The sequence below is a fragment of the Coregonus lavaretus genome, assembly GCF_964263955.1.
Source record: "Coregonus lavaretus genome assembly, chromosome: 31".
Classification (NCBI taxonomy): domain Eukaryota; kingdom Metazoa; phylum Chordata; class Actinopteri; order Salmoniformes; family Salmonidae; genus Coregonus; species Coregonus lavaretus.
Window position 1 is genome coordinate 15,723,413 of NC_140018.1, and position 23,517 is coordinate 15,746,929.

The window sequence follows — 23,517 nt, forward strand, 5'->3', positions numbered from 1 at the left end:
GAGTTCAACTGAATGAGTCAAGTCAGATTGCTTAGAGTTGTGTATGTCTGATGATGTCATAATGCTGGAGGAAACCCAACCCTGCTTGACTCTATTTGATTTTATTGTACCAACTCCCTCCCTGCATCTCTGCAAAGAAGTTGTGCTTAGATTGTTCCAATAAACCAAACTATTGTTTACTGCTAAACAAGGCGAGAAGATGGTTGTGATATGCCCCAAAATCAAGACGTCATTACTGTGATGGAGTATAGCTCATGGGACAGCTATGTCACACCCGTAACACTTTTTCCCATAACACATACATACAGTACACACACACAGTCACTCTCGATTGTTACCAGAAGTGAGATGGCGTCAGGGTTATGGGACAGAACGTGTAGAGCGGAGGTTTGTAATGTAACTCGAGGAAACAGACAATGGAAAAGGAAGCGGTAATGTCAAGGATTGACTGGGTTTCCTGTCCGGCATTCTTATCTGTCCCCCTGGCCCACATACAGAGGGGAGGATAAGGGGGAGAGAAACGGAAAGATGGAGAGGAAAAGAGGGAAGAAGAGAGGGATTAAAGAACACTTGAGTGGGATGGATAGATCTAGATACATTAAAGACAGAGAGTGTGTGAAAAGGATATAAAGAAAGGAAAAAGAGACAGAAGAGGAAAGGAAATGACAAGAGGTAGACTACAGAGAGAACCAGTTTCTCAGTTCCGGAGCAGATACGTTCAGTCGTTCACACAGCTGAGAGGTAGACTACAGAGAGAACCAGTTTCTCAGATCCGGAGCAGATACGTTCAGTCATTCACACAGCCCTCGTTTCCTTTTCCTCCAATTATTTCACCGTCATCCTCCCGGTCCGGCTCCAGGAATTAGCAGAGTGGAAAGAAGGGGTGTGCCGACCCTGTCATGATGTCATACTGTACTGCTCCCTTAAAGGCTTTACAAAGCCCCTCTCCACCCAACCCCATCCCCCCACACTCTTATGTTAAAGTCCCTACCTCAACGTTCCAGCATTAACTTAAAGACGTCCTCCAGCAATTTTTTTACTTTTACTGCTGAAAAGCGATATTCCAAGTATAATTACAGTGACGTGCACACACTAAAGGGTAAAAAAATATGTTTTGAACAAAATAGTATTTTTAGACACAACTGCAAACTTCAAGGAGTAGGACTGTCAAGGAGTTGGTCTGATGGTCAATTGTGATGTCATCAGCCTCCTCCCTTGCTTGAGGAACAATAGAGTAGCAATAGACAACAAAAGAGGAAAGCCCCCTCTCCCCCCCACCCCTACTTGTGCCATGTCTTGTCTGACATAGACCACCTATTGAGATGTACCTTTTGTTAAGTAAATCAGGTGTTACATGAGGTGAAAAGGAGACTGGAGGAGGACTTTAAGGCTTGTTTTTTTATGCTGGAGATACATGGGGTGTCACTGGTATCAGCCTTGGTGGAGCCAAGATATCTATGTTTTGGTGATCTACGGCTCAGCAACTACATGTCATTTCTTTAGCAGTCATTATGTAACGACTATTTAATGTGGTTTGTTATAGCAATGCTATGAAAATGCCATAGGCTTACTGTAATGATATTGTAATTATATTGACGCTTTTGCCCAGTAAACACAACACACATCGTCGTTCCGAGGAGGGTTGAACCCACAGGCTTCGTGTTTTCATCTTCATACTCCAACCAACCCAGTCATCTAGACAACATAATAAAATGGCTAAGCTATGTAATGTAATTGAATGGATTCCTAATGCTACACTATATTACACTAAGCTCTATCCAATTCATCTATGCGTGAGTGTGTGAGTGTGTGAGTATGTATGGAAGTCGAGGAATGTGACGGTGATGATGACTCACACAGAGAGAGCGGAAGCACCGGTCCGTACCGGGGGAAAGGAAGAGGTACAGGATGACCCGCCCCATCCGAGGTATTCTTCTCATCATCACACATAGTAACATTCCTTTCTCCCTGACTCACTGTCCACTCAGCATATTAACACTACTATAATACCGTAGTAAGACACTAGAGGAGTGAGGGCCACAGTGGTGTGTCATCACAGCCACATTAGTGGTGAATGAATGTTGGCACCACTGATTTAATAACAGTGGGTATAGCTGTGTGTAAACTCTAGTTACTCAATGGTAACATCATTCATTGAGAGACTCCTCTTTATCTACATTTTCCTGACTGCATGTTTTATGTGGTACATTAGTCTTCGCAAGTATGTTTATGATTATGTAAAAAAACTTAACAATGACTTTTACTTAACATGTTGCTCTTGTACTTCAGTTAAATTACTATAAGAGAGTTGTTACAGTAGTAAGCTGTGGTTAACCTTCAGGCTGTTTTCACTGAGAAAGGCTATCCCTGTACCTCTCCAAAATAGAGAAAGATCTGTGATAGGGTCAGTGTCTCCCTCCCCCCTCGGCGTTCCTCTCACCCATCACCCCTCTCGGATGAGAACCATTTCTTTCCATAATATAATTTCTCCCTCAAGTGAATGACTAACAGGAAGTGTTGAACGATGTGAAAAAAATATGAATTGTTTCTAATTGAGTTTGACTTTTTCATAGGCTTCTGCTTGACCCTGTGTGTATTTTGCACTGCAGCAACTCTTCTGTTCCTCTGATACGTCTGAGGTCTGGTCTGTGTATCTAGTGTTTTGATTTACTGCTCTTAACCATCTTATTTGTAGTATTAGAAAAGAGTGTGGCCTCTGATTTTGAGTTCAAAGTATACGCTCACTAATAAATCACACAGCAATAATTAATTTTAATGTTGATTGTTTTATTATAACCTCTTAAGGATCTGACCCTTTTTTTCAATTTTCACCTAAAATAACATAACCAAATCTATGTGCCTGTAGCTCAGGACCTACATTTACATTTGACATTTGAGTCATTTAGCAGACGCTCTTATCCAGAGCGACTTACAGTTAATGAGTGCATACATTATTTTTATATTTTTCATACTGGCCCCCCATGGGAATCGGACCCACAACCCTGGCGTTGCAAACGCCATGTTCTACCAACTGAGCTACATCCCTGCCGGCCATTCTCTCCCCTACCCTGGACAACGCTGGGCCAATTGTACACCGCCCCATGGGTCTCCCGGTTGCGGCCGGCTACGACAGAGCCTGGATTAGACCACTGCGCCACTCGGGAGACCTGAAGCAAGGATATGCATATTCTTGATACCATTTGAAAGGAAACACTTTGAAGTTTGTGGAAATGTGAAATTAATGTAGGAGAATATAACACATTAGATCTGGTAAAAGATAATACAAACAAAAAAACAGGTGTTTTTTTGTTCCATCATCTTTGATATGCAAGAGACAATATAATATTGCAGTTTAGGCGCAATTTAGATGTCGGCCACTAGATGGCAGCAGTGTGTGTGCAACGTTTCAGATTGATCCAGTGAAGCATTGCAATACTGGACTATTTTGTATCAAGTCTGCCCAAATGTGCCGCATTGGTCAATTGATACATTTTCAAGTTCATAACAATAGAGAACATACAAAAATGATATGGTAATACAAAATGGAAGTTTACACACTCCCAGGAATGTCGTACATGATGGATCATTAGCTTATACACTAACTTTCACACATCTAGATGGCTGGGCGGGGTGGGTGTGAAGCAAGAGACAGCAGGGGTTCGAACTGTAGAACCCAGTTCCTACATTTGAATATAAAAATTGATTTTATCAAACAAAACTATGCTACATTTTATCTCTGGGACCCTTAGGATGACAAATCAGAGCAAGATTACTGAATCTAAGTACATTATTTACCTTCAGAGGTGAATGTATCAAACCAGTTGCCATGATAAGTTTTTTGTTGTTGTGCACTCTCCTCAAACAATAGCATGGTATTTTTTCACTGTTATAGCTACTGTAAATTGGACAGTGCAGTTAGATTAACAATAATTTTTGCTTTCTGGCCATATAAGACATGTCTATGTCCTGGAAAGTTTGCTGTTACTTACAACAGTCATGCTAATCACATTAGTGCACATTAGCGCAACCATCCCGGGACACTTGATTCCGTAGAGGTTAATGTTGATTGTTTTATTGTTCGTTTCTGGCTAACTATTGCTTCTGAAGGGTCAGACATGACATTTGACTGTTTTCTTGTGCGGTATTGTCCTCATATGCATTGGGGGGTATTCAATTCAGACACTACTCGATTAGAGATGTTATAGCACCCATTTGGGAACTTCCACATGGAATTCACACATTCTGCCGGGACAATGTGGAGGTTTGAGGAATCTGATATGCCAGTATTTACCTGAAGAATTAGCAGCATTCCTCAAAGTCTCCACACAAACCCACAGACAAAAGCTGAATTAAATGGTCTACTCTGTGTTACCTACTTGCCTTTAATGAGAATGGGCCATTAACATTCATAGGGACAGGCAGCAACTTGTGGTCAACCTCCGCAATTATTTAGTTCCTCTAAACAAACTGGCTGAAACAACCTCAAATGGACTGCATTCATGGTCATTGTTTGGAAGTGTAGGGATCAATAATAAAGTATATTTGTGGTGCTGGTGTCTGTAAGTTGTTGTTAAGGCTCATTGACTCCATACGACTTCCTTCCATTGCTAATATAGTAACCTTCCTTCGCAAGGAACTCCAAAGAGTTTGAGGCCTCTGAACTGCCTCAGCGGCATGACTCTGTCAACATTCCTTCATGACTGGTGACATAGATATGGAGCAGTGAGACGTCGACTCTCCAGAGGGAGGGAGGGAGTGAGTGCAAAGAGAGGGGCCTCAGATGGATTTCCATTAGCTTTTCTAAAGTCTGGGGGAACTGTGTACTAAGGGCGCAGGGGGAGAGAGTGAATGGGGGAGAAAGGGGTGAGGGGTGTTGTAGAAATACCCCCTTCCATAGAGATCTGTCTTTAATAAGGCATTACCCAGAGCTACACCCCCCTATACCCCTCTCCCCCTACACTCCTTACCTAAGCAGGACTTCCAGGCTGCATGGGCTCTGAACACACACAATGAGGTGGGGAGGAGGGGGGTGTAACGGGGAGAGAGGAGCGATTGGGTGGGGAGGGTACGCTTCCCTGAAAGATCACATGACAAGCTCTGTCATTCTGGATGGCCGCTGAAGGGAGGGAGGGGAGGAGAGAGGAGGAAAAGACAAAATCATTCAGAACAGCTGAAGAAAAGAGAGCAACGGGGGAGGAAGGGGAGATGGGGGTGGTCCTTACATGACATGTGTGTCGGTCAGGAGCATCTGTTGAAATGTATGTGTAGCTCCAGCTTCTCCCCTCAGACTAACAGAGACGCTCTAGAGAAGAGAGAGAGACTGCTCCTGCTCTCAGACTTAGGAGGGAACAGAGTTAGAAACTAAAACCCCACAGACTTTACTGTGTGTGAGAGAAAGAGGGAGAGATAAACTGAAACATTTTTTTTTTTACAACCGCAGTTCTTGAAGAGTATTATTTATTCACTCCGTTTGTAAACAATTAAATAAAAAAAGTTATACAAATGCTTGGAACGATAACTCTCACAGGTAAGATTAAACGTATTTCCTGTTCAGTTATGATCTCACTGTACCAAATGTCATTGAGAAGTTGAGCTGAATGTTGTTTAACTTACTTTAAATTGATGCAAGGTGAACTTTCATCCCAATTGACAGATATGATGACTGAGAAACTTTAATGAACTTTTTAGTTTTTATTAGGGAGACTCCATGCTGTTTAAGTAGTGGTATAATGTTTTACAGTCCCTTTCAGATAGTTATTTAGTAATGTAATTAGCATAACATAAAGGGGTTAAACCCTAGTTTCTCCTTAGTCAACCAACTGTAGCCAGGGGCATTGTTGTCTTGAGGGTGTGGTTGGTATTGTGGGTTGAGGCTGTCCTCGCCTGGTCTCTTTAACTAACTACATGGTCACAGACTTTGATTTTAACTCTTATGTTTGGGCTAAAAAAGCAGCATTGTTTAGTTTTTATAATTGTTTTTCCCAACTTTGTGTGCATTTCTCAAAAGTAAGTGCTTTGGAAGTATGCAAATACTTTGTGAACTTGGCTCACTCAGACACTTGGGTATTTCCATTTATCACTCATGATGTAACCATTAGATTGGTATTGGTATCTGTTTCAGATTGGCGACTGGGCTGTGGGTAATTCCTAGAGAGTGTATTCCCCTCTCGCTGATGTAACTCTACTACAGTTGTAGCCAAGACCATTCATGGTATACGATACTCTAGCTCTGCCAGCCCTGCTTCCCTGAACCTCCTAATGTATACATTCCATAGATCATTAAAACTGCCTAGTAGCGTCCACTGTGAAACAGGAATTTCACACTTCGACACTGCCAGATATAAATATTTGAATATATTTAGGTACAAATGCTTCAAAGCTGGTTTTAAGCCAAGGTCTGATCTGGTTCATAGAGCCCCAGCCCCACACACCCTCTTTCTTGTGAAGTATTTCAATTAGTTTAAAATGGATCTCTTCTCCCAGTGGGGTGATACTGCTTGGCCACTGAGAATGGGTAGGGGGGGGGGGTTGGGAAGGGTGGGGGACGTATGGGATTGATTATGCAGAGAGAGAGAGAGAGTAGTTCTTCTATAACCTGTATAACTCAGAGTGATGGTTTAAAGGGGCTTGGTTGCTATTCTCTGCTTTATGTGTGAGAGCATAGGTTGGCTCTTCATCAGAATAGGGAATGCCAGAAATTATCAGTGCTTATATAGTGATATGCCTGCTCTCTATTTATACGTGTAACTAATGGACTATATAGGATTAGTTGAGTTGTATCCTTAGGGTGTGAGCTCATATATAGTCATAAACTGTTGTCTTTGGATGGATCAGATAATGGAAGAGGCCAAATGATTGGATAACGGTTGTTTGTTCCCAGTGCTGATTGTGACCTCTAGCGGCTGGAGAGAAGCCCTCCGAGACAGTGGGGCCACACCTATAACAGTGGGAGAGAGAGGAGAAGAGATGGAGGAGGGGAGGGGTAGGCTAGGCCAGTCTTCATGGGGGTTCTTTCTGTTTAACTGACTCTTTTTGTTCACTTTGTTTCCCACAGCAGACTACAGTAATTAGAGCAGGGATTTGCATATGTTTGTTTGGCAAAGTTTGCAAATACAGTCTGGATAGAATAGCAGGACGCCACCCAACTGACACCACCTCCCCCAAAAGCCGCCACTGACACCCCCAAGCACCCCCCCCCCTCCCCCCTTTGGAGACGCTAGGGAATAATGATAGATTTACAAGTGACGGTGGCCTCAGTCGACATGGAATTGAATCTGTGCATAGTCTTAACACACACACACAGCTAGCTAACAGAATAAGGCATTTAAGTGTGTCAGAGATCTGTAACACCCTCTGACTGGGCCCTCAGGCAGCATTCTACCCTCACCCCCTCTTCTCTCTCCTCCTCTACCCTCACCCCTTCTTCTCTCTCCTCCTCTACCCTCACCCCCTCTTCTCTCTCCTCACCCGTCTACACTCACCCCCCGCCTACTCCTAGCCCCGGGCCCTCACTTTCCTCTAGTACCAGTCAGAACTGACCCTCACCCATTCCACCTCACCCTCTGTACTCTAATAACCCCTCACTCCTCTCTTCCCTAACCAGCCGTAGGAGCGACCCTGTTAATGGTGCTATGCCTGTAAAAAGTTGTCTGTAAAACAAAGATCAAACAGGCCTGAAGACGCCGGTACTCTGTTAAATCATCATGGTTCCTGTGTTTTATTATCGCCATAGATACACATGGCTTAGTACAGCCCCACTAAGGACTGACTCTGTTTACAGTATAATTATGTCTTGGAGAGAAACATCTTTGTTTATTCATATGGCTGACCAATATAATTATATCCATTTACAGTGGTTTAGGACTGAGATATAGCTGTAAACTGTATTTCTAAATATGTGTTGAAAAGATCACATGGGCCTTACATCAGGGGGAGGGTTTGTTTGCATGTTGTTTATGGTCTTGACATTGCCTAACAATGGTATGGGCATGACAATGTAACAACTGCCCTAACAATAACAGCTATGTGAGAGAGAGCTCTCCAGCCCCCCCTCCCATTCCCATCTACAACCCCATTATTTACCCATGCCTCCCCCTCAACCCCCTTAAGGCTTCCGCATGCTTCGGTTCGGCTGGCGCCTAGCTGGACTCGGTTAGGCGAACCGAACGAGTGTGCTCGCATACTCCCTTAAAAGACGGGATATAGTACTGTTTGTCCATCTTGAGACTCCGTAGCCAGAATTAATCTAAGATAACTCAAGAAATGTGTCATTAATTTTGATGTTTTTTGCCGAGGAGATATTAGTCGCGCAATTTTACATCTAACTAAGATGTTTGGTGCAATATTTCTCAAGTGAAAAATGTACATGAAAACGAGTCGTCTATTGTTGAATGATAACAAACACTTAATTGAAGAATCCCCAATGATCGACGAAGGGGCGTAGACTTCGGCTCCTGAACTTCGGCTTGCCTCGAGACATTTTTTTGTGTGCACGAACAGACAAAAAAAACCTTGCCGAAAACCAAAATGTCGTCATAATACATGCAAAAACTGTTCCGAACTGTTTCGGCTGAGAAGCGTGTGACGCCTTTAAGGCTTCTGCATGCATCGGTTCGGCTGGCGCCTAGCCGAACTAGAACCGAACGAGTATGTGGTCCTCTGTAGCTCAGCTGGTAGAGCACGGCGCTTGTAACGCCAAGGTAGTGGGTTCGATCAAAAATGTATGCACGCATGACTGTAAGTCGCTTTGGATAAAAGCTTCTGCTAAATGGCATATTATTAAAAGACCTTCGCTTGAAAAACGAGAAAAAAGCGTCAATAGTACTGTTTGTCCATCTTGAGACACCGTAGCCAGAATTAATCTAAAATAATTTAAGAAATCTACATTTACGTCATTTAGCAGACGCTCTTATCCAGAGCGACTTACAGTTAGTGAATACATTTTTTTTTTTATACTTGCCCCCCGTGGGAATCAAACCCACAACCCTGGCATTGCAAACGCCATGCTCTATCGACAGAGCTACATCCCTGCCAGCCATTCCCTCCCCTACCCTGGACGACGCTGGGCCAATTGTGCGCCGCCCATGAGTCTCCCGGTCGCGGCCGGCTGCGACAGAGCCTGGATTCGAACCAGGATCTCTAGTGGCACAGTTAGCACTGCGATGCAGTGCCTTAGACCACTGCGCCACTCACGAGGAGATCTTAGTCGCGCAATTTGACTAAGATGTTTGGTGCAGTATTTCTCAAGTGAAAAGATATGCATGAAAACGAGTTGTTTATCGTTGAATGACAACAGACACTTCATTGAAGAATCCCTACTGTTGACCAATGACCGACAAAGGGACGTAGACTTCGGATTTGAACTTCGGCTTGCCTCAAGACATTTTTTTGTGTGCACGATCAGCCCAAAAAACCTTGCCAAATACCAAAACAAACAAAAATTACGCACAAATGTGTCATAATATACGGACAAACTATTCCAAACTGTTTCGGATGGGAAGCATGCAGACACCTTTAGTCCAAGGCCATCGTGAGAGACTGACTCCAATAAAATGTCTTCAGTGTAGTTTTCCCAGAGTCCTTGGGGTGAATTGAGTAGAGGTCTTATGCCTCCCTGTTTTTCTGTAGAGTCCTTGGTTTTGTGTTTTCCAGATTTACACACTTCTAACTCTCCTGTTCTCTCTCTCCCTCTATGATGTTTATTGAAGTTGTTTTGGTGGACAATTGGAGAGTTGGACCCCCACCCTTAACATTCTGTGGCGGGAGAGGTTGGAAGCCTATTGTGAGCGTCTCAATGTGTGTTTGGGGGTGGATGGGAAGGGTGGGGTGGGGTGGGGTGGGGTGGGGGTAGAAAACACACAATGCAGTCTTCCTTTAGCTGTATGTGATGGAATTCAGGTTAGAGGGATTTTTTGTTGGGGTGGGGGGTATCTGGAGATGGATTTAATGGGATTTAGTGGGGGATAGGCCCATAGTAACATATACCACATACAGCTGAAACCAAGTATTGATACAAAAATAGTATTTTTGAATGGGAAGTGGATGGCTGCTGTAGACCAGTTTATATTTACAGCATTCTAAAATAATTTCACCCTAACCCCGGGTGACTCGCATAGCTCACATTCCTCACGTCAAATCCATATGTCCAAAATAAATGTTGTAAGCCTCACTCTCACAAAAGCCCCAAATGAGCTTAATGTATATTACACAGATTTAGACTGAGTTGATGTGATATTTGGTGAATGTTTTTTTACGCTAGTGGTTCTGTTGGTCAAAGTTGTTTTTTTAGTCCATGAATGAAGACCAACATGTGAAGCTCCACCGCTGTAATGTAACAACAGGAAGTGAACAGATTAAAGAGATAAACTCGGATGGCCAAACCCCAGAACTGTATCTTATTCATGTATGAGACAAGAGTAGCATTATCTTCACTGCTAGTGCACTATTTTTATGAATGGAATGCAAATTTGGTAGATTTGTTAAGGAGGCAAAAACAGCCTTACATATCTCTCCTTAAAATATAAGTGTTTTTAAGGATATGTATCATTCATGTTGAATTTAATGTGAAACATTATGCTCCAACGGCTTGTGTCTTTGTTTAAAGTTTCCTTTAAACTTTAAACTTACCTTGTTTTTCTCACATTGTTTCATTCTCTAAGAGAAATTTATGAGCAAGATTATTCATTAGTTGGCTCAAAAAAGATAGGATTATCAGATTTGAATTATCTTCAGACATGCAATAAAAATTTACATTAGCCAGACTGTCAGTTGAAGTTGTCAGAGGGAAAATTATGAATATTGAACTGTAAACTCATACTGTTGTTTTATGGGAGTATTGCATGTGTGGAAATGTGGGTGTGTGTGTGGAAACGTGTGCATGGTGTGTTTTGATCTGGCAGTCAGAGGAGAGAGGGAGGGGGTCACTATGAGGATATGAGCATGTATGTTTGCCTGGTTAAACAACTGTGTGTTTCTAGGTAAATTGATATCCATGTATAAAAAATGCTGGGAATTTGTTTTGAGAGTTCTAGGGTAGGCTGAGGACCCCCAGAGAAAAGACTCCCAGCACCAGATGTGAGATTTCCCCTGCTGTAGGGGGATGTCAGAGGAAAGGGGGACTCAGGGGTCTACAAAGCCTGTGAACTAAGCCCAACCCCAGCCCACTCCTGTCAAAGCACAGATAGACATGGCAGGAATTTCAGGCAGTGTGTGTGTGTTCTGTTTATCTCACCTGTCACTTGTTCAACAGATGCATCTTCTTTTTGTCAAACAGAGCAACTACGTCTTTCAGTAGATGCATGAGAGTGGATAAAGTCATAGCTATAGTTTTGGAAAAAGCAACACAGCTGAGGGGTTTGCAATATAGATTTAGGATCTTAATTTGAGCCAGTTTGCTTATCCTGCAGCAACAGGAAATGTGAATTATTATGTGGATTATAATTAATGGCCATTTTTGTAGGGGTTGATACATTTTTCGTCAGGGCAAATCAAGTCTGAAATGTCAAAGTGGAAATTACAAACCGTAGAAGCCTTATTAAAACTAAAATACACTATACGTTTGCATTTCCTTCTTTGCAGGAAGATTCTCAGCAACAAAAGAGTGATCAAATTAAGATCCTACATCTGTATACTCTTGCCTGTAAGCTTTCTTTATTTTGGGACTGGATCTTTGTCCAAACGTTGGCAATGGAATTGCTTTCATTGTGAAACACACTCTGCAAAGACTCCTTCAGGGCTTGTTGTTGAGTGGCGTCAACGATAAAACGTTTTTATTTCTGGCCCTTGCACACAGCTTGATTAAATCCACTCAGGGGGTCAGCTATTGCTTTTGCGATGTGGTTTAGGTTATCTTCAGATGTTGAAGATGCCATTTTAGATTCATTATGTGAGTTTGTGATCTTTTAAAATTTTTCTCAATTTTCCATTTGCCCTGATACAGTCTTGTCTCTGGTATGGCTCCCCCTATGTGCCTGTGTGAGAGAATGAGTGTCTATTGGTTGTTGTTTGTGGGAATGTGTATATTACCTCAACCAAAACATGACTTTTTATCTCTCTGTCATTACAGTTGATGGCGTGTCCGTGTCTCAGAAGGAGGAGGTTCCTGAGACAATGGACTCCCTCCAGGCCGAGGTGCCCCCTCAGGTGAACGGAGAGAAGGATGAGAATGAGTCACCTGACGTAAACAACATCACCGCTGCCGAGGAGAAGGAGGTCGAGGAGAAATCAGGCGAGGCCAACGAGGTGGGCTTCAAAAAGATCTTTAAGTTCGTCGGCTTCAAGTTCACTGTGAAGAAGGACAAGAATGAGAAGACGGACCCGGTGCAGCTGCTGACGGTGAAGGACAAAGACATGGAGGAAGGAGAGACCAGCGGGTCTGAGGAAACTAAGGAGGAAGCCACCAATGCAGAGGAGGAGGTCAAATCTGAGGAGGAGAAGGCAACTGAGCCAGAGACCGCCATCATTGACATTGACGCCACTCCAGTGGATGTCCCATCTGAGTCTGTGGATGGAAAGGCTGCAGAGGTAATCAGAGAAGAGGCCACAGATGGAGCTGAGGAGGGAGCTACAGAGAAAGAGCCTGAGGACCCAGCTGCAACTAACCCACCTGGCCAGGAGTCAACTCAGTCCCCCTTCAGAAGGTTCTTTACACAGGGAATCTTCTTCAACCTGCGCAAGAAGGCAAGCATCAAGAAGCCCAAAGAGGAGGAACCAAAAGAGAAAGCTGCCGAGGAGGAGATAAAGGAGGGAGAGAAAACAGCAGAGGCTGTGGTGGAGGAGGATGGAGAGAAAGCAAAGGAAGTGGTGGAGGGAGAGGTGAAGGAGGTGGAACCAGTGACAACACCAGAGGAGGCTAAGCCTGAGTCTTCCCCAGAAACTGAGACAGCGGAAGCACCTGTCGAAGAGATCAAAGAGGAGGTCCAAGCCGAGGTTGTAGTGGAAACGTCAGAAGTCTGTATTTCTGACAATGCAAAACCAGCGGAAGAGAAAGTTGAAGAGGCTGTGGAAGCAGACAATGCCCCAGTCAAGGTCACCACCGAGGCTGAGCTGCTCTCATCCCAGGAAAAGGTCAAGGCCCAGGGAAGCCCACTGAAAAAGCTCTTCACTGGGGCCGGCCTGAAGAAGCTCTCTACCAAGAAACAGAAGAAAGATAAGAAAGACGCGGAGTCCAAGCTGACTGAATCTGGGGAACAGGCGGCTGAACTCCAGACCTCCACAGATTCAGCAGAGGTCCAGAAACCTGACAGTGGGGCCTCGTCTCCAGAGGAGTCTGGTGAACATGCCCTCGGGGTGGAAGCCGCCCAAGCTGAGGCCAGCCAAGAGGCTGATGGGGAGGTAACCAGCTCAGACGAAGGGAAGAAGAAAGATGGTATCATGCCCTGGTCCTCCTTCAAGAAGCTGGTGACGCCCAAGAAACGCGTCAAGAGGCCCTCTGAGAGTGAGGACGAGGCAACTGGTGAGAAAGCCAAGTCGGCCACCCTATCTTCCACTGAGAGCGCCGTATTTGTGGAGAAAGAGAAAGAGAAGGAGCCGGAACCCACTGAGGAGGACCCAAAAACCGAAGCCACTGAAAAGCTGGAGGGCAGCACCGAGGAGTCCAAAAGGATGAAGATGGACACCTCTGTCTCCTGGGAGGCCCTTATGTGTATGGGCGGCAATAAGAAAAGGACCAGGAAGACCTCTGACTCTGAAGATGAGGAGACCAAAATTGAAGAGGAGGCGCCACAAGCTGGAGAAGAGCAGGCTAAGACCGCAGAGTCTCCTCTCGGCAGCTCCAGAGAGGCAGATCAGGAAAACACGGTGTCGTCCCCCGAACCATCCACTAGCCCTGCCGCGGGAGAGTCCCCCTGGGATACTCTCAAGCGTCTCGTAACCCATAGGAAGAAGCCCAAAGCCGAGGACAAGACAGATGAGTCCGGTGCCGAACCGGTTGTCTCAGACAGTGAAATCCCAAAAGAAGATTCCTCTTTCTCTCTGAGGAAACTCATCCCTGGACGCAGAAAGAAGAAGCAGCTTTCCTCCGATCTGGGGTCTGGCGAGGAAGACTCTGACACACCAGCCGTGGTCCCTCTCTCAGAGTACGACAACGAGCATGCCAAGACTAAAGAAGAGGCTGAATTTGAGATGACAGTGGAGACAGTGGATGCTAAGGAGGCAGCACCAATCACTCAAGCTCAATCATCCACCGAAGAGAGATCCCCCTCTTGGATCTCAGCGACGGCGGTTGTGGAAAACCTCCAGGAGATTCCACATGATCAGCTGAGCGACATCCCAGAAGAGGGTGCCGCCACCCCCAAGTCTGCTGACACCACCCTCGCCGAGGACATTGTAGAGCAGACTTCAGAGGCGGTCACATGCCTGGAGCAGAAGCCAGAGCTGTCTGTTGCCGAGGTGACTGCAGAGATGATCCCAGCCATGTCTGGAGAAACCACCCCTGTGCTCTATGAGACTGAGCCAGAGTCTCTGCAGGTCCTGCAGGAGGCTGTGGAGCTGGTCAATGAGCTCCCAAGTCTGACTTCCGTAGAAATCACAGAGGTCCGACTGGAGGAAGCTGCGTCCATCCCAGAGCCCACACCGCCGATCGAGTTCACTGAGAGCGAATCAAAGGTTGTCTTGATGGTGCATATAGAAACTGAGGCCACCGCCATCTGCACTGGCCTGGGCACCAAGGAGATCGCCAAGGTGGCGGTGGAGAAGCCTGTTATTCCCACCGTGGAGTGTCTAGCTGAGATCAGCTATGCTCTGTCTGCTGAGCTGCCAGTGGAGGATAAGGCTGATCCAACTGAGGCAGCTGATGCTACTGAAGACCCAGTGTTTGAGGCTCAAGTAGAGCAGGTCGAAAGCACATTCCTGGAGACTCCCCTAGAGAAGACTATTGAAGACATCCCAGAGCCTGAGATAGCCACTGAGGGTAAAGAGCCTGAAGTTGAAAAGGTTGCCATGATCAATGATATCCAGACGGAGGCTGAAATCATCGAGGCCCCTGTAGTGACTGAGAACACCCCCAGAGTGGAGCTGGTAGACCCCATCGCACCAACTGTCGAAGAATCCATTGCCGGTGACATTGTGGAGATCTCTGAGGCACCTGTCGTTGAGGTCAAAAGTGAGGAGATGGAGGTGGAAGAGACAGCTGCCATCAAAGCGATCGCTCCTGTAGAGGAGGTGAATGAGCCCGTCGCAAGTGAAATGGCTACCTCGCTAACTGACGTCGATCAGGCCACAATTACTGAGGTGTGCGAGGCAACCATTGCTGTTGTAGCCCCTGCTGAAGAGTTCACCATTGTCAAGGAGTCTGTGTGCCTCATCATGTCCAAGTCCGTGAAAACCCAGCAAGTGGAGGTCCCGGAGGCAATGCCGGTGGAAACGGTCTCAGTGGCAGTTGCAGAGCCTGCTGGCAATGACCAAATCCAAGTGAAAGTGACTGAGGTTGGCGTTACAGAGGCCGAGGAGACGAAGGAGGCAGAGGCCATGGAGGAGACAGGCTTGGTCATTGCTCAGGTGGTCATCCTGAACGCTGTGGAGAAAGTGTCTGAAGCAGAGACTGAACCCGAAGCGCCTGCCTCCGTCGCTGCCACCATCACACCTGAAGACACACTACCAGTCCAGGCAGTAGCAACAATAGAGGAAGAGATTGAACAAGTAGCAGAGGAGAAACCTGTCATTGCTGAAACTCTTATAGTCCAAGTTAAAGCACCAGCACCAGAAACTCCAGCAGAGGAGCCTGCTGCTCCAGAGGCACAAGCCAAGGCTGAAAAACCACCAAAGGAAGTCCATGAGGCCGTCCAGGTCATTGAGACAGTTCCAGTCATAGTTGAAATCACAGAGATTATCATGGAAGAGGTTACCAAGGAGGCGGAGGATGTTGTCAAAGAGGAAGTAGAGGAGATAAAACAGGAAGTGGAATTAAAGCAAGCAGTTGAGGTCAACGTAAGTGAGGAGAAAGTTGTAGAGGTTGAAGTTGTAGCAAAGGTGGAACAGATAGAGGGTGAGACAGATGGAAAGGCAGAGGAGGTGATCAAAGAGGTAAAGAGCAACGTAGAGGCAGTAGAGGTTCAGGAAGTTCTACAAGCTGAGGTAATCAAGCTGGTTCAGGAAGTGATAGCAGAGGTTCCCGCTCCAGAGACAGCTGATGAGAAGTCAGAAGCAGCGGTGGTGACAGAAGAGACCCCAGTCCCAGAGGCGCCCACAGAGACCCCCAAAGCCCCAGCCCAGCCAGAGGAGACGACTGTTGAGGTTGTGGTCCCACATACAGCACAGGTGGTCAATCAGGCGGCACAGATCGTTGAAGAGAAGGAAGCAGAGGAAATCCAGATGGAGGAGGTGGTGGAAATCGATGCCATTGTTACCGCACCAGAGACAAAGGAAGCCCTGGCTAAAAAAGACACGCCAGCCCCTGAACCGACACCAGACACCCCGGCTGTGGCTGCCAGCCAAGAGGCCCCTGCTAACATCGTGGAGGAGGAGGTTGCTGTCGCCATGGCTGTGACAGTTGCCAGACCAGCGGAGGCAGGGGCAGCGGCAGAGAAGGCGGCGTCAGTGAAGCGTGTGGAGATGATGGCGCAGGTGATCGAGGTGATCGAGGAGGCGGTGAGGGAGATCGAACCTGTCTCCTCCACAGAGCTCACAGCTGCATCGTGAGCAGGTGAGCAGTCTATCTTATACAAAGACCTGTTTAGGATTAAGTAATGAGTTGATGTTTATATGTCAAAGAGTCCCAAAGATATTTCCCCACAATTAAATGCATTTAATTAATGTTAGTCATGCTACATATTTTAAAGACATCTGATCATACCGTCTTCCTTGTCTAACACAAGAAAGTGAAAGAAAGCGGTTCCTAGTATTTGACCAAAGGTACCAATTCTAGACATGTTATTAAGGTTATTATATTCAACTAGCATGATTAAATTTTTTTTTTTTTTACAGAATTCCTTTGTCAGCGTATCAAACAATCTTCTCATGGTGGCTTTTTTAAACATCAAGGGGCACTACTTTTATCAGGGGGGAGGGGGGAGATTTTCCGGCTGACCAGATGAAAAAGCTTTTGTTCGAGGTACAAGTAACCAGGGGACCTTTGATATCAAAGCAAGAATGCCGTGGTTGACCCCTAGTTTGTAGGCCGGGGTCTATAAAGGGAAGCGGTGTGTGAGGGGCAGATGAACTTGTGCTGACAGACTGATTATGAATCCTCCCCCCTCCTCTCCTCCCTTTCTCCCTTCATCACAAACTCAATATGGAGTCAAGCAAACATGTCAGAGTAGCCTACATGTTTTTAAGATTAAGATCACTGTATTCGTCAATTGTACACAAGGTCCAACCGAAATTTGACTTCCGCTTTATCCTAACCCCTCCGAAAGACACACATACATTAACATTGGGAGCGGTTGGAACTGCTTCACTGGGCGCCCATGCAGCAGTTGTTGTGGGGGAGTTAAGTGCTTTGCTCAAGGGCACAATGGCAGCCAATGGCATCTAGGATTTGATACCAGCAACCCGGTTCCCAGCTCACTTGCGCTAGGCTACCTATGTGATAGAGCTCATGTTTTATTCTGTTAACTATAATAGCACATTGGGAATAAACTGTATGTAATTGTTCAACATACTAGTAGCTGGTAAACACTGTTATCATCTCTAGTTCTAGTCCAGGAATTGGGGGAGTTTGAGCATAGGGCGTGGCCCTGTTATATGTTTAATAAGCAGCACTGCAGCAAAGGAGAGCAGAAAGCTCAGTGAATTACAACAGGCTGAAAGCAGCATTGGCGCAGCAGCAGTCCCACTGAGCATGCTGAGTCATAAAAACAAACCAAGAGAAAGGGATGACGGAGCAGACAGAGAGGTGGGGAGGGAGGAAGAGAGGGGAAAGTGGAGCAGAGAAAGAAAGAGAGAGAGGTATAAATGATAGAGGGAGAGGGAGAGGGACATGTAGGGGGTTCTGAGTCAGCAGTACTGCAGTCTACAACATCCCAAAAAGCATTTTCCACTCAGAGGTATTGAGTTCTCCTGTTTCAAACTACTCAGATTCATGTAAGTGTAATATCTTATTAGAATGATCCATTAGAAGAAAAAAATCATCAATGAAGTTATCTAAATAACTCAAGTAATTTCCTAATTGTTATCCACAGGTTGGAGACCAGTTTCCAAGGATAATTTTACATTTTCACATTTAAGTCATTTAGCAGACACTCTTATCCAGAGCGACTTACAAATTGGATAATGGTACCCATTTACTAATAACATTTATTTCTCTCTACCGCAGCTGTAGATGCAAGATGGTTGGCTGGGAGACAGACTGTCCTGATCAGGAAGTGAGTGATAGTGAGAAAGTGAGCGAGAGAGAGAGCAAGAGGATGCTCTGTGGAGACACACTGAGACTGAGCTCCACCCCACCCTGCCCAGAGCGACTGAGTGACTGAGCGACAACTCCACCCCTCTCTCCTTCCCCCCTGCCCCTGTCCTGCAGCACCAGCCCGTCACACAGAGGTGGCATCCCCACCCCACTGGCCCTCCAGAGGTGAAGCATCAATCTCCCTACACACACACACAAACTAAGCCTCAGTCCCGCACCTTTGAAGCTTCCCATCTGGCTTGTAATCAATGTGATGTACTTTTGCTGTTTTGACGACCTTCCATCGCCCTTGCTGTGGCTTGGGAGTCTGCTGTCCCGTGGAGAGTGTGGTGTGTGTGTGTGTGTGTGTGTGTGCAAGAGTTAAGAGTGAGTGTGTGTGTGGTCTCAGAGTTGGAGGATTATTATCTTGTATATTGTATTTATATCTTATGCGTATTCGCTCATTCCCCCCTCCTTTACTTTTTTTGTATGGAATATGTGACCCATTTTCTCATACATATGTAAGACTTAGATTCAAAGATAATGTCTGGATTTAGCAGAAATTCTAACTAAACCATGGTACATACAGTATGTGATTTCAATGGCAGTGCCCGATATCATTGATTGCATTGCAGACGATGACTTAATGTGAATAGAAAGGGAGTGAGGTGAAAGCCAATAGAAGTGCAACAATCTTACAAACTTTAAGCTTTGACATGTTCTCTGTCACACTGTACTTCCCTTCACCTTTCAGCCTGACAATATATTTTCAGCTCCTACTGTAGATAAAGCATACTTTACTGCCTGACTGACTGTGAAAAAAAGTATTGTTACTTTCTGAAATAAGTATGCCTTTGATTATCGTGTAAAAATACAATAAAACACTATTATCTCAGCCTGGTTTGATAATGTGAGAGAGGTATTTGGTGACACTGAATTATTAATATGCAGCGTACTATGATGGACATACACTTGCATGGGGAGAGTAACATATATCTCACAATGTTAGATTGTCTTGTATTTTCAAGTGTATGACTTCTGTTAACGTTGTGTGTAGCACTTCAAAATATGTGTAATTGCTTGCTCTCTTGAAATGGAGATCTATCCATCCATCTCTGGTGTACAGTGTAAGCTCGCAGGGAGGAGTGTACGGTAGTTTGGAATGTACACCAGTTATTTGGCGCCCTCTGCTGCCGATACAGACTATATCACGTCTCTCAGTCCATATATGTTACCTTTCCCACTGGTGAGTGCTGTTATTTTATGTTTATGTTGGAAATGTTTGCATTTCATTACATTTTTTAATTAACATTGTTCGCTGTAAAATACATTCCACACACACACACATGCATTTCATGTTGTAACGTGTGACAGTACAGTAAATTATAAGACTCTGCTGCAAGGCAGGGGACACAGATTTGGCACCAGTGAGGTTTTTAGACGGCACAAACTACTCAATCATAAATCACATGGTACCAGACAAACGAAAATCTTATTTTGATGTTTATATGTAGCCAAGCCAAATTGACTTAGGGTAGGTTATCCATGGTTGCTAACATGATATAACATCAGCAGGAAGAAATTAGACCATGAGATCTCATTTGTCTCAAATGCCTGATTCTGGGTCAGCCTGATTTACTTATCTTCAAGTAATCTTTTATTTACCAATGACATTTCAAATGCTGGTTTTGGGATCAGTTAGAGTGGCTAGATAAGCCAATTCTACTGTGGGCACATACTGTGAGAATGGAGTGCTTCCTATTTATCACTCAGATGTCAAAATGATGATTGACAGTATAGCTCTAGGCTTTACACCTCACAAAGCTGACTGACCAATGAGACACGAGAGAAATCCTAGAAGCCTAGACCACTATATCTGGTCACTGTTTAACTTTACTTTGACTCTACTGTAGATTTGTCACACACATCCATAATGTTTGTTTTATGTAAAATAGTATAAAAAATAAAATAAAAAAACATATATTGTGTTCACTGCTTATTCTACTGCATTTGGTTTGGATACCCCTCCACCTTCAATCCTCCCAAGCTTTTTGTAACACAATCTAACTGTGAACCTGGTAACATTTGTACAAATTGTATACCTATGTACTTAACAAATCATATTGTAATAATAACCTATAAGCATTAAGAATATAATGTATCTGTAGCATGGACTTAATTCTGTCTTTTACATTTTCCAAGCTGTTAATAGTACAGATACAGAAACCTGTCTATATTTCATTCAAAAATAAAGCTAGCATTTTAAAAATGTGTACCTGAGTTTCCGTGTGTTTCTATCTGGTTCTGAACTACATTTAGTGTATTAAATATCACACATGAAACCGATACCTACAGTGAGGGAAAAAAGTATTTGATCCCCTGCTGATTTTGTATGTTTGCCCACTGACAAAGAAATGATCAGTCTATAATTTTAATGGTAGGTTTATTTGAACAGTGAGAGACAGAATAACAAACAAAAAAATCCAGAATAACGGCATGTCAAAAATGTTATAAATTGATTTGCATTTTAATGAGGGAAATAAGTATTTGACCCCCTCTCAATCAGAAAGATTTCTGGCTCCCAGGTGTCTTTTATACAGGTAGCGAGCTGAGATTAGGAGCACACTCTTAAAGGGAGTGCTCCTAATCTCAGTTTATTACCTGTATTAAAGACACATGTCCACAGAAGCAATCAATCAATCAGATTCCAAACTCTCCACCATGGCCAAGACCAAAGAGCTCTCCAAGGATGTCAGGGACAAGATTGTAGACCTACACAAGGCTGGAATGGGCTACAAGACCATCGCCAAGCAGCTTGGTGAGAAGGTGACAACAGTTGGTGCGATTATTCGCAAATGGAAGAAACACAAAAGAACTCTGTAGCTCAATTGGTAGAGCATGGCGCTTGTAACGCCAGGGTAGTGGGTTCGATCCCCGGGACCACCCATACGTAAAAATGTATGCACACATGACTGTAAGTCGCTTTGGATAAAAGCGTCTGCTAAATGGCATATTATTATATTATTAATCTCCCTCGGCCTGGGGCTCCATGCAAGATCTCACCTCGTGGAGTTGCAATGATCATGAGAACGGTGAGGAATCAGCCCAGAACTACACAGGAGGATCTTGTCAATGATCTCAAGTCAGCTGGGACCATAGTCACCAAGAAAACAATTGGTAACACACTACGCCCGCAAGGTCCCCCTGCTCAAGAAAGCACATATACAGGGCCGTCTGAAGTTTTCCAATGAACATCTGAATGATTCAGAGGAGAACTGGGTGAAAGTGTTGTGGTCAAATGAGACCAAAATCGAGCTCTTTGGCATCAACTCAACTCGCCGTGTTTGGAGGAGGAGGAATGCTGCCTATGACCCCAAGAACACCATCCCCACCGTCAAACATGGAGGTGGAAACATTATGCTTTGGGGGTGTTTTTCTGCTAAAGGGACAGGACAACTTCACTGCATCAAAGGGACGATGGACGGGGCCATGTACCGTCAAATCTTGGGTGAGAACCTCCTTCCCTCAGCCAGGGCATTGAAAATGGGTCGTGGATGGGTATTCCAGCATGACAATGACCCAAAACACACGGCCAAGGCAACAAAGGAGTGGCTCAAGAAGAAGCACATTAAGGTCCTGGAGTGGCGTAGCCAGTCTCCAGACCTTAATCCCATAGAAAATCTGTGGAGGGAGCTGAAGGTTCGAGTTGCCAAACATCAGCCTCGAAACCTTAATGACTTGGAGAAGATCTGCAAAGAGGAGTGGGACAAAATCTCTCCTGAGATGTTTTGCCACCAAGTACTAAGTCATGTTTTGCAGAGGGGTCAAATACTTATTTCCCTCATTAAAATGCAAATCAATTTATAACATTTTTGACATGCGTTTTTCTGGATTTTTTTGTTGTTATTCTGTCTCTCACTGTTCAAATAAACCTACCATTAAAATTATAGACTGATCATTTCTTTGTCAGTGGGCAAACATACAAAATCAGCAGGGGATCAAATACTTTTTTCCCTCACTGTACATACTGTAAAAATATTTGGAGAGAATGATGTCCAAGGTGAGGATGTCAGGAAACATCTTGCTGAAGTAATATTGGCAAGACACCATTGCATATGATCCTCATGTCCAAGGTGAGGATGTCAGGAAACATATTGCTGAAGTAATATTGGCAAGACACCATTGCACATGATCCTCATGTCATTTTTAGTGATCCAATTGACATTTTAGTAATTTAGGAGACGCTCTTATCCAGAGCTACTAACAATTAGTGAGTACATACATTTTTCATACTGCCCCCCCCGTGGGAAATGAACCCACAACCCATGCGTTGCAAGCGCCATGCTCTACCAACTGAGCTACAGGAGGGCCAACATCCAAGGTGAGGATGTCAGGAAACATCTTGCTGAAGTAATATTGGCAAGACACCATTGCATATGATCCTCAAGATGTTTAAATGTTTGAAAGATCACAGAATAAACTGGCTTACTTATGGCAAACAATTTTTTTGGGCATCTGTAGTACGGATGAGTACTTTGTTACAGCTTTTTCAAAACATGGACAAATATCAGTTAAAGGTCCGATGCAGCCGTTTTTATCTCAATAACAAATCATTTCTGGCAAACAATTAAGCACCTTACTGTGATTGTTTTCAATTACAATGGTCAAAAAGAAACAAAAACAGCTTCTTAGCAAAGAGCAATTTCTCAAGCAGAATTTAGCTAGGACTGTCTGGGAGTGGTCTGAGTGAGGAGGGGAAAACTGAAAACTAGCTGTTATTGGCAGAGAGGTTTGGAACTCTCTTTGTTATTGGTCTATTAACTAATTTACTGCCTGGTGACCAAAACTCCATCCCACCAAAACAGGCTGAAATTTCAAGTGGTCTTTTCAAACACTAAAATAGCATTATCATAGTTTTCGCAATTATTATTCCAACCTCATACTGTGGATATAAAAAACACAGGAAATGCACATTTTTGAGTGCACTGGAGCCTTTACACTTCAGTCCCACTGTTCTATCTAGTGTAACTTGCCTGGGCCAAGTTGTCATGGAACAAGCCAGTTAAAATGGTGAACAGCTCTGTAAATCATGAATGTTTTAGCTCTTGAGACTGTTGTGAGCTATTAACTAGAAACATATGGAGTAAAACTCTGGATTTTAATTGAATGCAGAACCAACATTACAGACCCAAGTTTTC

At 44.4% G+C, this 23,517-nt stretch overlaps 1 protein-coding gene across 1 annotated transcript; it reads left to right on the forward strand.

Annotated features, from left to right (window-relative positions):
* Positions 1-5,268: 5,268 nt before the first annotated feature.
* akap12b (A kinase (PRKA) anchor protein 12b) lies at positions 5,269-19,214 on the forward strand. Its single transcript, XM_084149550.1, has 3 exons — positions 5,269-5,527; positions 12,065-16,639; positions 18,251-19,214. The coding sequence occupies exons 1-2, from the start codon at positions 5,503-5,505 to the stop codon at positions 16,633-16,635; spliced, it is 4,596 nt and encodes a 1,531-aa protein (XP_084005676.1). The 5' UTR covers positions 5,269-5,502; the 3' UTR covers positions 16,636-16,639; positions 18,251-19,214.
* Positions 19,215-23,517: the final 4,303 nt, after the last annotated feature.